Source organism: Aspergillus tanneri, assembly GCF_003426965.1.
Source record: "Aspergillus tanneri strain NIH1004 chromosome Unknown AapTan_7_pilon_pilon_pilon, whole genome shotgun sequence".
Taxonomy (NCBI): domain Eukaryota; kingdom Fungi; phylum Ascomycota; class Eurotiomycetes; order Eurotiales; family Aspergillaceae; genus Aspergillus; species Aspergillus tanneri.
Genome location: NW_022984634.1, coordinates 372,135 through 389,230, shown reverse-complemented (window position 1 = coordinate 389,230; position 17,096 = coordinate 372,135). Strand labels below are relative to the sequence as shown.

General features: G+C 49.5%; 5 protein-coding genes across 5 annotated transcripts; 3 read left to right on the top strand and 2 right to left on the bottom strand.

The window, feature by feature from the left end:
* Nucleotides 1–7,218: 7,218 nt before the first annotated feature.
* On the top strand, nucleotides 7,219–8,856 carry ATNIH1004_006737 (uncharacterized protein; the record flags this gene model as incomplete). The annotated part of the gene is made up of 1 exon (XM_033571364.1): nucleotides 7,219–8,856. The coding sequence occupies one exon, from the start codon at nucleotides 7,219–7,221 to the stop codon at nucleotides 8,854–8,856; it is 1,638 nt and encodes a 545-aa protein (XP_033424679.1).
* Nucleotides 8,857–9,033: 177 nt separating this feature from the next.
* ATNIH1004_006736 (MFS transporter) lies at nucleotides 9,034–10,659 on the top strand (the record flags this gene model as incomplete). Its single annotated transcript, XM_033571363.1, has 1 exon — nucleotides 9,034–10,659. One exon carries the CDS (start codon nucleotides 9,034–9,036, stop codon nucleotides 10,657–10,659), a length of 1,626 nt encoding a protein of 541 aa, XP_033424678.1.
* A 640-nt stretch (nucleotides 10,660–11,299) lies between these two features.
* Nucleotides 11,300–12,417, top strand: ATNIH1004_006735 (uncharacterized protein; the record flags this gene model as incomplete). The annotated part of the gene is made up of 3 exons (XM_033571362.1): nucleotides 11,300–11,326; nucleotides 11,373–11,423; nucleotides 11,470–12,417. The coding sequence occupies 3 exons, from the start codon at nucleotides 11,300–11,302 to the stop codon at nucleotides 12,415–12,417; spliced, it is 1,026 nt and encodes a 341-aa protein (XP_033424677.1).
* A 382-nt stretch (nucleotides 12,418–12,799) lies between these two features.
* Nucleotides 12,800–13,783, bottom strand: ATNIH1004_006734 (uncharacterized protein; the record flags this gene model as incomplete). Its single annotated transcript, XM_033571361.1, has 1 exon — nucleotides 12,800–13,783. The coding sequence occupies one exon, from the start codon at nucleotides 13,781–13,783 to the stop codon at nucleotides 12,800–12,802; it is 984 nt and encodes a 327-aa protein (XP_033424676.1).
* Nucleotides 13,784–15,109: 1,326 nt separating this feature from the next.
* ATNIH1004_006733 (uncharacterized protein) lies at nucleotides 15,110–16,991 on the bottom strand (the record flags this gene model as incomplete). Its single annotated transcript, XM_033571360.1, has 6 exons — nucleotides 15,110–15,328; nucleotides 15,399–15,806; nucleotides 15,861–16,124; nucleotides 16,176–16,399; nucleotides 16,756–16,802; nucleotides 16,849–16,991. 6 exons carry the CDS (start codon nucleotides 16,989–16,991, stop codon nucleotides 15,110–15,112), a joined length of 1,305 nt encoding a protein of 434 aa, XP_033424675.1.
* Between the last annotated feature and the right edge of the window lie 105 nt (nucleotides 16,992–17,096).

Sequence of the window (17,096 nt, the reverse complement as noted above, 5' to 3'; positions counted from 1 at the left end):
AGGGAAGCCAAAACGAGGTCCGCAAAGCCATTACTTGCTTCTTCGATGGCACCACTCCCTTATAGTCTCCGAGGCAGCAGTTAGCAAGGATTCTGCTAAATTATAACCAGATAACCGGGAGAAATTGATTCCTACTAATTAGCTATATAGTGCAGAATCATTCTATGCTATTTAGGGTTTAAAATTTTATTTTTAGCCTATAATAAAATATTATATAAAATACAGCAGTAATCAAAGACCTCTCTCTGTAATATAAAGGGTTATTTATCATATAAATTTTTCGGCTAAATATTAGTTTATATGCTTTTAAACTAGTTTAATTTATAGAATAGGCCCTATCACTATGTTGTAGTTGAGATATGAACATTGTTATATCTCACTTTCATCATCAGTGGTGGATTGTTAATCGCCAGATCGAAATATTGGATCCCTGCCATCTAGTACTAGATCCAGTAATTATGCGGCCTCGTAGAGGTCAAAAAAGGGCACTACAGGCGAACACTTTTTATTGGAAGCGAGTTGATCGCGCGGTCTGTATAGCGCAATATGGTCTATTCAGGAGGGTGAGGCAGTAAAGGAGCAAGGCAGCGGCAGCCAAGTAAGCAGGCAATTGGTCAAGTAGTAGAAAGCAATTAACAGCTCAATTACTTGAGACAGCAAATAAGGCATCGAATGAACTGTCAAATGAACACTCAGGTTAGCTATGGGAAAATTTGACTGAGCAAACCCATAGACAACAACGAGTGGAGGTCGATCAGAAAAGCGCCAGAGAATGAGATCCGATTTACGGGCTGCTCAACGTCACGCACCACAGCAACTTATTCCTGAAGCCGCAGCAACCAAAAATGTACTACTAAATTTGGCTCGGTGCAGCTGAACGACGAAGATGAACGAGCCAGAAAAGGGCCTAATGCAAGCGACGACCGAGCATCAATCCTACATGGGCAAAACCTGAAGCGTGCCGATATGGTGAGAGTATCATTGACGGGAGCTCAGCGAGGCAGGAATAGCAGAATGATCGACATAAAGTCAAATTTTGTTTAATAAGGGTAACACCACCTCGGCAATCAAGTGTCCACATCCGTAGCCGCAGATAAATTACTCCTGGCGGTCTTGAGCTTTGCCCACATCCGAACATGCTCAATGACACTCCGGGCGTCCCAGTGAGCCTACACGATAAGAACCCTGCTCTAAAATAGAGGGGGAGAAGACTCCCGTTACGCTCTGGATACAAACCAAACGAGTGCCCATCAATACTGAGCTGGATAGTCGACTATTGATCGACCTTGAACACACCCGCGATGTACTTCACTGTTGTAGTTTTCGCCTCTAGCCAGGAGTATATCCTCCCGACCAAGGGCGGAGACTTCGCTGCAATTAAAAGGACACAGAAATTCATGTCTACCTGGAGGACCAAACATCAAGAGGTGGAACGAATCCATGCTTTCATCGGGGGAATCCATTTCCTGAGTCTGGTTGATTTAGGTGGGCTCGTTTAGGTAATATACGTTAATAACATAGCTACTTTTCGATTCTCCTTGGATCTACGCTGTGGTTAACATATGAGCATTATCTCGGCAGCTACTTCAAGAATACCTAGGTGGGGTCGATATGGCCCAGTGTGTGCATATCAGAGGACAGAAATGGAAGGCTCCTCGCTAAATACGAAGACGAATGTTTCGTCAAGGGATAGGATATAGTTACCCGTCGCACCGCCTCCCCCCACTTTTGCAGTAGGGGGTCGGCTACACTTCAACGCAAAACACACTTCAACGCAAAAATCAATTTTTTACTACTTTTGAAGCTATTCCCACCACCACAACATGGAATCAACATATAAAGTAGAGGAGAATATTATTCAGAAGGCCGTACATGAATACAATGAAAAAAAACGCGAAAATTCGCGCGTTAATATGTCAGAAATTGCGCGTTAATATGGTGTATCCTATCATCGCCTTCGTGCTCGAATTGGTGGTAGAGCAAGCAAATCAACGCGGAAACCGACTCAGCAGCCTCTTGATCCTGCTCAGTTTGATGCTTTATATAATCATATTGATCGGTTTGATGACCTAGGCGCTCCGTTAAGTATTAGTGATGTTCAAAAGGCTGCTAATACAATTCTTAAACAAGGCCATACTGATCCTTTAAAACCACCACCAAGAGTCTCCAAAAACTGGGGATATCGCTTCCTACGACGGAATCCACAGTATACCAAAGGGAAGCGGCGTGTAATTGAGATGGATCGGCGCGAGGCAGAGAATATTGAAGATATTCTGCAGTGGTACAATCAGTTGCAGCATCAAATTGAGGCTTTTAATATTGCAGATAAAGATATCTGGAATTTTGATGAAACTGGCTTCCGTGTTGGCCAGGGACGCATTGAATCAGTTATTACTAAGTATCCAAAGCGCAATAACGCTATTGCAAGCGCGTCATCGCGGATACTGGTAAGCGCAATTGAGTGTGTCAGTTCTACCGGTGACTTAATTCCACCGTTGTTGATTATGCCAGGCAAGGTTCGGCTAGAGGACTGGTATACACAAACCAACCTTCCAGATGATTATATTCTTGAAACCTCTGAATCAGGGTATATAAATGATGAAATTATATATCTTTGGATTTATTATTTTAACCAGCATACTGCCGGACGCAGGCGACAAAAAGAGAGATATCGCCTTCTTCTTATAGATAACCATGAGTCCCATCTTACTATGGATTTTGTACGATTCTGTCAAGAACATAAAATTATTTTGTTACCTTTTCCACCGCATTTAACACACCGGTTGCAACTGCTTGATTCAGTTCCCTTTCAACAGCTTAAAGCTTGCCACGCCGGTGCAGTTAACGCCGTTTCCCGTATAAATGGCAAACAATATGACAAATTAGAATTCCTATATGATATTGATAACATCCGGAAGCAAGCTTTAAAGCCCCGTACAATCCGCGCCGGCTGGCGGGAGGTAGGGATCCGGCCATGGAATCCCATGCATGTCTTGCAACAGATTGGATATACAACAGATATGGAGGAGGAACCTTTGAAAATATATGACGGGGACAATATAATTAAGAATTTTGACCAGCTGGATTCGTTAACTACCGAGAATACTGCAGTAGTGACAACAACTACCACTACCACTACTACAACTACCACTACGACTACCACTACCGTACAGAGGACTCCAACGCCACCACTGCAGAATAAAGTGGAAACACCTAAAACACTGCATTCAATTCGTCATCAAATTACTTTACTACGATCCACTAAAAGGAGCTTTCTCCTACAATTGATCGTATCCTGCGTGGTGCTTTATCCAACGCAGAGAAAGGAGCCATGTCCGCGGCGGTATTGGATGAAACCTTAGAGGCGCAAAAACAACCATCTAATTCAACCACGCGATCCCGCCGGCAGGTCAAACCAGGTCCTATATATAATTGGCAAGTTCGGCGTCAAATTGACGAGAGAAAAGCAGAGGAAATACGGTCTCGTTATAGAGCTATGCAGAAAGAAAATCGCAAGGGTGCGGAAGCTCTTTTGAAGCAAATTGGTCAAGATATTGATAAATCACCCACACAATCTTCTGTGGAGTCAGAAAATGAGTCATCTGAATCGCTATTTTTATAAATACGCAAGGGGATCGTGGTATACCTTCATCATTTTTATATTAGGCAATATTCATTGATTTTTTAATATATTATTTTTTTTGCGTTGAAGTGTGTTTTGCGTTGAAGTGTAGCCGACCCCCTACTGCAAAAGTGGGGGAGGCGGTGCGACGGGTATATATTAATTGATCAACGGCCAATTTTAAATATTACCTGTTACACAAGTGTCACCATCACTAGCCGGGGCTCGAAACTGTTGGTCAAATACACATCAGGCCGAAGACAAGCGAAAGAGTTTGACAAGAAAACCAAAATTGAAAAACCAGAGAAGATGGGATACGAATGTTTGGGAACCAACCCTTGGAAATAGGCACAAATGAAGCTTTACTTCCGTTGTCTGAGTACTCCTGCTACATAGACCATATGATGGCCATCACTTTGCCCTCTGCCTTTTTCAGTTAACGGCTGTGATACCCAGGAAACTTACTTCGGTGCTCAATTTTGGCGGACGCCCCTTTTCTGCACAGCCGCGATAGACCACTAATAGCAATACATCCATCTCTATACAGAAGGTTTCCTTGATGGAATTAGCTCAGAGCGGCCTCGACCGGGCTGCAGTCGGAGTCCGCCGCGACGATCAACAAATCGTCCAATCTCTGCACGACTACCTATCTTGACCTCATTAGTTCAGATGATATTCAGGCACGCCGCGAGTCTGACATGTCGCCGATGGAAGCAGTTCTTGATCAAAGTCACGCACGATGTAACCACGTCATTGCCCCGCCTGCCGTCTTGGGCGTGTCTATACGACACACGTCTTGGCTTCAACGTGGTAGGACTGGCCGTTCTCACTGGTCGAGAAGATTATCAGATTCGCCTTCCATCGTGCATTTCTCATCTTTTTTGCGTTTCACGTGTGCTTCCTGTTCCTGGATGACGGGATAGATATATGATACACGTCACAGTCCGAAGCCCATTTTGGAATAATCTGACGTCTGCTCCCGTGTTCAGTTCATGATGCGGTCATTCAAATTTTTCCTTGCATCTACCTTGCTCCTCTCGCCGGCCCTGGCTGTGACTATAAGCGAAATCAATGGGAATCGCTTCCTCTCTCCGTATCAAGGGAAACAAGTTTCCAATGTATCGGGTCTCGTGACAGCTAAAGACTCCAAAGGATTCTACATTCGATCGACCAGCCCCGACAATGACACCAGCACATCGGAGTCCATCTACGTGTACGGGTCGAGCGCTGTCCGGAACGTGGCCGTCGGAGATATTATCACTCTAGGCGGTAAGGTCACCGAGTATCGTTACTCGCCGACCTACGTCTATCTAACGGAACTCACCTCACCGTCTAACATTCAGATCGTCTCTAGAGACAATGAAGTGGTGCCACTGGTTCTTGGAACTGGGGACCTGAATCCGCCCACAGAGCAGTTTTCAGCTTTGGATAACGGGGATATTTTCGGGCTGCCTAACAATGCAAGCCAAATTTCGAGCACGAATGCTGTCCTTCAGCCAAGTAGATACGGAATGGATTTCTGGGAGAGTCTCAGCGGGGAACTGGTCACGATCAGCGGACTGAGAGCCATTTCCAAAACCAACCGGGGCAATACATGGGCGGTGGGTAACTGGACTGCAACGGGGAGAAATGAACGAGGCGGGCTGACGATGTTGAAAAATGGTATACAAACACATCCCTGATTACGTAGATCTCTGTTAAACGGTACTAGATTCGAACCCCGAGGCCATCATGATTGGATCACCGTTGGATGAAACCCGCAACCCGACCAATACTAAAGTGGGTGACACGTTGACGGACGTCACGGGCATTATCACCCAGGCCCGCGGATACTATGTATTGCTGCCATTGACCGCATTTTCGGTGACGGCGTCCAACTCTACCAGCGCCGAAGCCACCGACTTGGTGGCGGATGGCAGATGCAGTGCCATGACGTTTGGAAGCTATAATGTTAACAACCTAGCATATAACTTGAAGACACTGCCTCATATTGCCGGCCACATCGCGAAGGAACTGAAGAGTCCTACTTTGGTCTTTCTCCAGGAGATCCAGGATGATGACGGGCAGACAGATGATGGAGGTACGGTACATTTCTCTCCTTGACTGCAACATACTAAAACCGAGGACAGTAATCTCTGCCAACAAAACACTCTCTACCCTGACGAAGGAGATCAAAAACCAAGGCGGAATCGACTATGACTTCGTAGACATCGACCCCGTGAATGGCCAAGACGGTGGCCAGCCGGGCGGTAATATCCGCGTTGCCTATCTGTATGATCCCTCTGTGATTCAGCTGCGCAACCCCAACCCAGGCACCAGCAGCGATGCGAACAAGGTTCTCCCCGGGCCGGAGCTGAAGTACAACCCGGGACTAATCGATCCCACAAACGTCGCCTGGAATTCCAGTCGTAAGCCGTTGGTAGCAGCGTGGGAGACATTAGACCGGAAGAACAAGTTTTTTACCATCAATGTGCACTTCACCAGTAAAGGGGGAGGATCCTCGATTGATGGAGACGCCCGTCCACCGGTCAACGGAGGTATCGACCAACGAGAGTCACAAGCGAGGGCAGTCGCGGTACATGGCTTTCTTCCTCCTCCCTCCTCTCCATCAACTATGCTAACTGTATCAGGGTTTTGTTACCTCCATCCTGTCGGAAGATTCCAAGGCTAAAATTATCACCTCGGGAGACTTTAACGAGTTCGCCTTCGTCAAACCGCTGGAAGTGTTCACCTCCGAGTCCAAGCTGCAGGACCTAGATGATGTGGTCCGTACCCCTGCCACGGAGCGGTACACGTACCTGTACGATTCGAATTGTCAGCAGCTAGATCACGTGTATGTGAGTGAGGCGTTGACAGAAAACGCTCACATGGAGCATGTGCATGTCAATACCTGGGTGTCGTATGGCGACCAGGCGTCGGATCATGATCCCACAGTGGCGTTGTTGAATGTGTGTTCGTAGGGAGATTATGCTAGGCCACCAATCTATTGTTTAGGACAGGGCATGATGGATAGTATTGTCTGCTTTGTTCATTGGGAGGTGTCACATGCTCGCAACTGAACCATACGCAGTCTGTCAGAGCTTGTCTGTTTTGGGCAGTAGTCGTGTAACTGACTTCAGCCTGAGGCACGCGGACCAATACTTATACACTAGCCCTGAAAGATTGAAATCTGCAGAGTTGGGAGACTTTCTAGCTCATGGTTTCGTTTATGGGTGCTTTTAGTCTCAGAGAAATATCGGGATTCGGGATTCGAGAACTCCTAGCGCCTTGGCGAGCGCTCAGCGTCATCCCCCTGAATCGTTGAGAGCATGTTGGCTACAGTGCTGGAATCAGTTGATTGTTACTACAATGATAAAGATCCTAAGTGTTCGCGTGTAGCTGGATAGTGTTCTTCTGTCCACCGTTCCTTCCCCTGAGCCAATGATCATAACATAGGCCAAGAAGAGCCGCTTTAATTGAGCCTATTGAATAAAGTTGTAAAGGTTTCAATTCCACGTTAAATATCGGTGTGCGGCCAAAATCGGGGGTCAGGTAATACCGGGCGCCAGGTGATTACCTACCGTAAAGCGCTTAGGATACACCGCCCAACAAGCACGATGAACACCCCATCCGCATCTGGACCAGGCACGCGCCTAAGAGCCAAAAAAGCCTGCGAGACATGCAGGCTGCGCAAACGGAAATGCGACGGGCGGCACCCATGTGCTGCTTGCGTGCACTACGAATACGACTGCGAATATGGCACCCAGCCGCGGAAGAGACCGGCACCGGGCTCCACGTCCGCAGCGACCGCGTCGTTCGTGCAGCCTGTAATCCAGCAGTCGAGTCGCTCCGGGAGTGATCCCGGGCTCAATCAGGAACTTATGGAATCTACGTCGGGAACGGCATTTCCTCATCTCCTTGGGATGAAGCTGAACCCGAAAGACGCGCCGGGAGTGCATGGGTTTAGTTGGAATTTGGGACCAAGAGGGGATCCAGTTCTTCAGTTTACGAATATAACGGGACTATTGACCGAGGATGAGATGGAGAGATTGGCGGGAATCTACTTGGAACAGGTCCATCCAGTGTATGCCGTGGTGGAAGCGGATGTTCTCGCTAGGAAGATTTCCCAGCGATGGAAGAAAATGGACAGTATCGATAGCTACGATTCGGTGCTCTGCGGGGTTGCGGCGTTGGGATCGCTGTATTCCGGTCTCGAGGGCCATGGAAGAGAGACTGAGATTGTGCAGTGCGCTAAAGAGATGCTTGAGGCCACCAGCGTCATGAATCGACCGCTGTTGCACCATGCCACGGCCTGGGTCCTGCGGGTGATTTATCTCCGCAGTACGAGCTCCCCACATGCCTCGTGGATGGCTAGCTGTACCGCGATGCATATCATCGAGGCTACAGGGGTGCATCAGGATCCACAGCTAGGTTCCCTGGTATATTCGGATACGCGCGACACCGGCGGCGATGGCGAGACACTACGACGGCTGTTCTGGGTGGCCGTCACGCTCAACGCATGGATTGCCAACGAGTATGGCCGGTCGCGCGTGTCCATTCGGGGCGTATCGTGCAAGCCTCCGTCGATGAGAGACGGCGATTTCACAGCTGATTTGATTGCCATGTATCAGATATCGCAGCAGCTGGATCCCGATCATGTCAATGAGCCGACAGATCTGGTGGACTGTCTGGCACAAGTCGAGCAACTCTCCTTCAGTCATGATGCTTTGAAGCTGTCGCAGACTAATCTGGCGCTAACCATATATCGGCGACTACGCGTTTCCTCAATCAGTACCTCCAACAAGGTGTTGGGTCGCATTATTGACTTTGGCGCGATGGGACTGCGCGCGGCCGTGAGGCTGGCAGAGGCTCGCTGTCCCTGGTGGCATGTAGCTAATGTCCCTTTCCAGGTGGTTTGCACCCTACTGGCGATGGATACGCGAGAGTCCCTGTCGGGCGTGGGCGATGCGATGCGATCTCTCAAGACGGTTGCGCAATGCTTCCGGACGTCGCACATTCAGCGTGCGGTCGATGTGGCCGAGTCCCTTGTCCGTCTGTCACGACGAAACAAGGAGAGAGATCTGGATGTTCTCAAGGATGGATTGCAGGAGGGAAATGTTCTCGATGAGCCGAGCCAGACCATGTGGTTGACGGAGGAGACGATCGGAGGGAATGTTGAGGTGGATTGGGATGCTTTCTTGGCGGATATTTCACTGTTTGACAACAGTGCTCAAGTTGGGTCGCCATATCAGTGACATAGTAGATGCAAACAGGGTGATGGTTCTCTGCCACATCGTGAAGCGGGTAGAACGGCAAAGATGGATGGAACGGAAGATCAACACCATGCCATTCCAGCTACAAATAGCACATTGCGTGAATCGTAGCCCTTGCTGAGTACATTTCAGTCCCTCGCTTGATTGAATTATTCCAATATGCAGTCATTCTTGCAATACCAACGACTACGCCAGAGCCTACAACAGGCCATTCAACTGCACCGTCCTGATGATCCCCAACCGAGAAATCCCGAGAGCGTTCAAGGAGAGAAACCAGTTGAGTTACATGATGGACAGTGGGCGACCATCCCGGGCATCACCATTCAACAACGTTCCTCAGATGCGGCAACCAGCACTTACACGGTCTTCATCGTCGGATTCGACGGACCCGATGACCCTCTCAATCCTAAAAACTGGTCTCTGCGACGCAAATGGACAACCTTGGGCATTGTGGGATCTACCGGCTTACTGGTGGGATGGGCCTCTGCCATCGACTCCGCAGTGATCAAACAAGGCCAGGAAGAATTCGGAGTCAGCGAGGTGGCCGAATCCCTGGCCACAGCCCTCTATCTCTTTGCCTTTGGGCTTGGATCCCTCGTGGCGGCGCCATTCTCCGAGACCGTGGGCCGCAACCCAGTCTACTTGGTGACGTTGTCGCTGCTGATGATCTTCATCATGGCGTCAGGGCTGGCGCCAAATTTCGGCGCGCAGCTGGCTTTCCGATTCATCGCGGGTCTGTTTGGATGCACGCCGCTGACCACCTTCGGCGGCAGCATGTCGGATATTTTCAACCCCCTTGATCGCACCTACGCCTTCCCCATGTGCTGTACCTTGTCCTTCCTGGGCCCCTTCCTGGCGCCCATGGTCGGAGCGTTCATCGGCCAAAGCTCAGCCATCAGCTGGCGCTGGACGGAATGGACCTCGCTAATCCTCGCCGGGCTGATCACGACGGCCATCTTCCTCTTCGTGCCGGAGACATACAGTCCGGTACTCCTGCAATGGAAGGCCCGCCATCTTCGCGCCTTGACCGGAGATGGGCGCTTCGTTGCGGAGATCGAGCCGCGTCAGGCCAGCTTTGCCCGTCGACTGATGAGCAGCTGCTCTCGACCGTTCGAAATGTTCTTCCACGAGCTGATGGTTGCCCTGTTTACGATGTACCTGGTGGTCGTATATATTGTGTTATTTGGCTTCCTCACCGGATACGACTTCATCTACGGCAAGACGTACGGATTCTCGCAGGGATCGGTGGGACTAGCCTTTATCGGCCAGAACGTGGGGTTTCTCGTCGCGTTTGCTCTCGTACCGTATATCTACATCTCGTACAAACGACGACTAGATGCGGCCCTAGCCAAGGGGGAGGCTGGTCTCCCGCCCGAGGAAAGACTCTGGTTCGCCATGTACGGCGCCCCATGGCTCCCCATCTCGCTCTTCTGGATGGGATGGACCAGTTTCCCGCCTATTTCGTACTGGTCCGCGCAGATCGCCTCGGTCGCGTTTGGGTTCTCCGTCCAGGGAATCTTTATTTCCAGCTATCAGTATCTGATCGATACGTACGAGGAGTACGCGGCCAGTGCGCTGGTAAGTGCCACCTTCATGCGTTATCTGGCGGCGGGGGCGATGGTCATCGTGTCGATCCCGATGTTCGGCAATCTGGGGGTGCATTGGTCGCTGACTCTCCTGGGATGTATCTCGCTGGTGATGACTCCAGTGCCGTACGTGTTTTATCGCTATGGGCATTTTTTTCGAGCACGCAGTAGGGCGGCACATAGCTTGGATAAGATATGACACTGTTTGACCGAGTTGGTTTACATGAGTATATTTGATGACGGTGGGACAATGATAGAACGGATGTGTTTCATGCAAAGAGGAAGAGAAGAAATAGAACCAGGGGGTGCATAATCTCGCTGCATGTTAAAGTGATTATAGTGTCTGGAGTGTAATGGGATCTAGATCTGTACGCCGAACACGATCCTGACAGAAACTCTTAATCTCTTACGAGATGTGGCAACTTCAAGTTAACAAGCCCAGATCCACATCAACAATCTGGTACGGGTGAACCGAAATTGCGATCTCGATCTGCGTGGGGCAGCTGAAGCACTATTGAACTCACCATCGTCATAATTGGACTGCGCCACACCGACCAGAGGACCTCGTGGATTCTCCAACTCACCGTGTGGCGCATTCGCGAGATGTAATTGCGCAATGCTGTATCGTGGATCTGGTCCAGGCGTAGCTAATGGCGCCATGTCCCTCAGCTGAACCGGTAACTCGGTCTAGCCCAGTCCACTGCCCCTCGGTTGCTACATTTGAGTTGCCCCTCGTGGGTTATAATAGGGGTTGCTGTCCTCTTATGTTTTTACAATTCTTACAATTCCTTTTCGCTTCCAGACTTATCTGTTCTATACTGCTTATACAATCTCTAACCATGTCTTACAACCGTGATAATGACTACGTATGTTTATGCATGTCCCCCTGAAAGCCATGCTAATATCCCTCAGAACTCCAGCCGCTCTGGTGGTTATGGCGGTAGCGACAACGACAACTACGGTGTAGGTCTTCACATTCCTACAACGAATACCTGCTAACAGACTCCAGTCCTCCCGTACCGGAGGCTCAGACGCCTATGGCTCCAATCGCTCCGACAATAACTCGTTTGGTCGCGATAATGACAACTATGGCTCTTCCGGCGGCTACGGCTCCAGCCGCTCCAATGATAATACCTCCTATGGTTCCAAGAATGATTCCTATGGTTCTAGTGGCCCCGGATCTGGTTCCTCGGGTAATACCTATGGGTCCAACAAGGATAGCTACGGGTCGAACCGTGATGACTCTTATGGTTCTGGCTCTAAGACTGATAGCTATGGGTCTGGCTGGTCTGGTCGTGACAATGACAACAGCAAGTCATATGGATCTTCCAAGAATGACAGCTACGGTTCCAGTGGATCCTACGGCTCCGGTCGCGACAAGGACAAGGACAATGACAACTCTTATGGATCCTCCTCGTCTCGGAAGGATACCTACGGGTCCAGCCGTGACAACGAAAACGATAACCCCTACGGCTCCTCATCCAAGAAGGACACCTACGGATCCAGCGACTCCTATGGATCGAAGAATGATAGCTATGTATCCTCCGGTTCCACCTCCAAGAAAGATACCTACGGATCCAGCACCTCTAGCTCCAAGAATGATAGCTACGGGTCGAACAACCGTGACGATGACTCCTATGGGTCGTCGGGCTCTACCTCCAAGAAAGATAGCTACGGTTCCAGCCGTGACAACGATTCGTACGGATCGTCGGGTAATACCTTCGGCTCGAAGAATGATAGCTACGGATCAAGCGGGTCGAGCTCCAACCGTCGCGACAATGACTCGTACGGGTCCAAGAACGATAGCTACGGCTCGTCAGGTGACTCGTATGATTCTAACCGTCGGGATAACGATTCCTCGTATGGGTCTGGATCGAACAGGAACCAGGGGTCGGGTTACGGACAGAGTGATTCCTACGGTGATCGGTCCAGCGGGTATGGGAATGATCGGTATTAAACCTTTGATTGTGGGTTAGTTCTATATCAGGAGGTAGTTAATTGAGTTATTGTACAGATTTTAATTCGCATGTAGACGGCTAGCTCATGAATCATGGAGAGGACACTGACGATAGGTGATATCAGGTGGTCTGGTAATCCGTCCTATACTATCTAGTGAGATGAATAGGCCTGTTCGTTATTGCAGTGATCGCTGCAGGTGACCATAAATTCCTTAGGCCCTTGTTCCGATCCAACAAATGATCGGGTGGTCATAGATCCATAAATGTAAGATAATGGCCGAGTCTAGTCGTAGGATGTTTATATACACCGTGGCGTAACCCTGAGCGTAAATACTGCACCTGTCGACCAACATTATCATTAATCCATGCTACGGTGATCTATCATCTGCCCTTGTGTAGCGGTTTCGGATAAGAAATCTGCGCTGAATCGTCGCCAATTGGAGGAAGTGGAGCAGTAGGCTGATGCTGGTATGCAGCGGGCAATCCCAAATCACCCTGCGCGCCATCGCCGTCGCAGTTAAGAAGCAGTACGGAATCGTTTCGAATCGGTCGGCCGGAACCGTGGCGGGAATATGCATGTTCATCCGGGGTGACCACACAGTCGTCTATCGAGGGACCTGTTCGGATCACACTGATCAAGCGATTGAGCACGCTAAACTCCATCTTTAACTTGATGCTATACACCACTGGTTTGTACGTTGTCTGCACCTCGAAGTTATTGGTATACTCCGTAGCGAGGAGCGACGCATCCAGGAGAATCACAACGATATTGACCAGAATCAGATGCATCCAGACATACTGGCCCTCTTTTCCTTTGACTGCCAGCACGGGCCGTAACGCGGTGGATGCCTCCCAGATATACAACCCGCTGATTATAATCTCCTGAATACAGAACCCTGCCAGCTGAATTTTCTCGTAGATATTAAACGGCCCAGCAAAGCGACGGTCGTCAAGGTTGCTTCCCAAAAACAGGATCGTGACAGGGATATGCAGGATACAGAAATTCATAATAATCATATACAACACCCAGCGAGCGCAACGCGTATCGCCGCTGACCAGATGTAGACGCGAATATAGCACCACGGACTGTCCGGTGACCATGGCGTACCATCCGAGGACCGTCAAGACGCACATGGGGAAATTGGGCGCCAGGGCAAAAAATCGCAGGAAGACAGCGATCGAGTGCAGCAGGATCCCCCAGGTGGCGACCAACATACTGCAGAAGTATAGCCCCCGACGACGCTTGAACGTGGAGAATATGGTGATGCTGATTTCGAGCACATTGTAGCAGGATAAAGCGAAGAAGGCCGCGATGAGCATGGACTTAGCCCGCGATAGAGCCACAGGACCCGTTTCGCCTACCATGGCGGAGAGAATTGATGGTGTTTATCACAGAGTGGTGGAGAGCATACTAGAGGATGTCTGAGAGGGACAGCGGGGCATGACGGGCGATTTTCAACGAGATAAAGTTATGTTAGGCCATTGCTCTGGACAGTAGGCAAGAATATAACCAATTGATCGGTAAGACATCTAATTGTCAGTTGAGGACGTCGATCATAACATTCCCCTGAAAGAAAAAGAAAGAGGGAAGAAAAAACAAAAAAAAATTCGACCAGTCGCGTATTCTCCAACAAATCCCAGACTGTGTGGGATTGGCACGGGCCGATAGACTCGGCGGACCCATTCTTGGGCACGATTGCCTTAGACTGGGAGTTTCAAGCAATCATCCGATCCATTAGGCTTTCGTGATGGACAGGATCGATTCCTTTCACGGCGTTCTCACCTGCTAAGGTTCCCAGCTTCATCGGCGCGTGGCATTGGGGCTTCGCAGTAGCCCCTTGCCGTGCTATACAGGACCCAGGATCCTGTCGAGAGAGAAACGGCACTGTTCTATTCCAAGAGGATAAAGCACTTGGCAAAGCATCGTCCCGTCCTCTGTTTATTAAGAGAACATTCTAGCCACTCGTCGATTACCTAACTGCCCAGGAAGAAACTTTCGTCCACGGCAGCCTAAAACGCCGCGTTTTCACTCCTCTCTTCCCCCGTGTTTCACAGGCAGGGTTTTAGCTGTCGGAACTTCAGATTTGTAACGGCTTCTTACGAAGCTTCAGTCGCGGAATTCCGCCGCAGGGACTGTAGCCCTTGCACTGCCAGTGGCTTTGCGGCCCTCAGCCCAGCCTTTCATGCAATCGGCAGTGGCGACCTCCACTATGGTGTCTCGGTCCCACCGGGCTGAGATTTTAATCTGCCACTATGTCGCCCAGAGGATTGATATGCTGGACAGCGGCGTTGATCGCGGTCCTGTTGTTATTGTTCACTACTTCTAGAGTTGGAATGGATATCGTCAATTGTTGAGTAGATGCCCAAATGCATCGTTGCTATCTTGTCGAATGTTAGACCTACCGTCGTGAACTTCAGTCAGGAAGATAGAGTTCGGATGACCCCGATGCTCGTCATTTTGACACTTTGAATAAGACACAAGATTGCCTTTGCATCTCCATATCCGCGACATTACGTCAGAACCCGTTGAGATTTCTAGCATATCTGTCGGAGATCTTGTATCTCCTGTATTATTATTAAAGACAGGGCCGAAAATAAAAATAAAGTTCAATAGACAACGCGCTATCATAGCGGAAACTCTAAACCCTTTTCTCACAGGTCTCATCAAAATTTGGCCATACTTGCCACACTCTACAGAATGTAACGGAAGCTTTTGTTCTGAATATCTGTCTCATCAACTTCCTGCAATTGCTCGTCCACATGAAGATCAATTGCCCTACTGTCCTCCGGGTCAAGATGAATGCCCTGGTCCCGGTCGCGTCGTCCGTTTGTCCAAGCCAGGTACACTCGTAGCACGGCCGCCATGCCAATAGTGATGGCAAACGTACTCAGGATAGTAGTGTACGCGGTCTACCAGAAATTAGCATATTTTAGAAAAACTTACAGACAAAATAAAAATAATAATAACAATCACACATACCTGATAAGTCGGTGCTTCTTTACTTTCAAAGAATTGAGGACCCACAAAGTTCCCAACGCAATAGCCCACGAAGATCAGCGCCACCACCGTTGACTTCTTTGTGAATCCGGCCACGTTGCTGGCGAACAGCGACATCATCAGTGGAAAAGCCGGCGCAATCCCCGTTACCAGCCAATAGCCCGCTAGACGCGACAGTTTCTTCTCTTCTGGCACCAGCTTGATCATGAGGACTCCAGCAATCGCTATGAGGAAGATGGCGATCACCATCAGTAATCGTGATTTGCGAAATAAGGTGGTAAAAAAGGCGGCCAGAACAACCGTTGTCAGTTGGAAAGCTGATGCCGGTAGACCCATCAGGATGGTTTGGAATTTGTCGTAGCCGAAGCTGTTGATGATGATCGAGTTGAACTGTAATCGCCATTCATTAGTAATTGATATCGATGGTTCCATCAGGAGACCTACGCTGGTGGTACCGCCGTTGGGCACACAGATTATGAACGAAAACAGCAAAAACCACCACGTCTTCGGATCTAGCCAGGCTTCGACGAATTGAGACCGATCCCACTTTTTGGTTTGTGTCGTGCGCTGGAATTTCTTCGGTCGCAGGGAGGCGAATTCTCTCTCCGTGGGGGTCAGGAAGCGCGCGTTGGACGGTGAATCAGGCAAATAAAACCAGAGTACAGCCGACCAGGCGATGGTGATGAGACCAAAGATCAGGAATAGCATCTATCTACAGGCTTAGCTTCCAGACGAAACGAATGATCGATAGGGACGGACCTTCCATTGGGCCAACCCGCCCGTCGAATGCAAGATGCCATATGCAATCATCGAGCCGACGATGCTGGCGAGGGCGTTGCCCGCGAACCAGAACGAATGCCGCGACATATGTTCCCGCGGTGTGTACCACATCCCCGTAATCAGGGAGAATCCAGGACTGATAGCGCTTTCGAAGACGCCCAGTAAGGTCCTCAGGGCCATCAGGCCGGCGTAATTCCCGGCCACTGCATGGAGGGTGAGCACGATACCCCAGATGAGACTGTACAGTGTTAATCTATCCATAAATCAACCGCACAAGAAGCGCAATATAATACATCAGAAGACTGAGATAACGGCCTAGCTGAAAACGAACGAAACCGAGAGAGATAGGATAAGAAGCGACCAAGTAGCCGATGTAGAAAATGCTCGACACCCAGCTGAATTCTTGTCCCACGAGATTCTGCCAAGGTCAGGAAACAAAGTCACTTGCGATCGACCGGTGACCATACCAGATCTTCTCGTATGCCTAGAATCGCGCTGTATGACAAACTGGTTTCTGTCGAGGCATCAGCTGGGCCTGCGGTTGACCTTGGAGACTTACTGTCTAGATACTGTAGACCGTAGCTGATAATGAGGAGTGGCATCAAACTGGGATAGTTAGCATCATCTGTCTACAGTTGTAATGGGAACGTACTGCCGATCGATCTTTCGGACGAGTATCTTCTCCTCTTCGGGTCCCAGTGTATCTACGTTTCCATCATTCTTGTGTGCGGCTATATTGTCTACGGGCATGGCCTCTTTGATGTCCTTGCCCGAGAAATAGTGATCGTCCGCCATGGTAGGACTCAGGCTAGAACTCCGTGGGAATCAAAGTCCAACCATGGATGTGGGCACGCAACTGAAATATGGCAGTGGTGTCTTACTCCTCAAAGGAAATGCGGG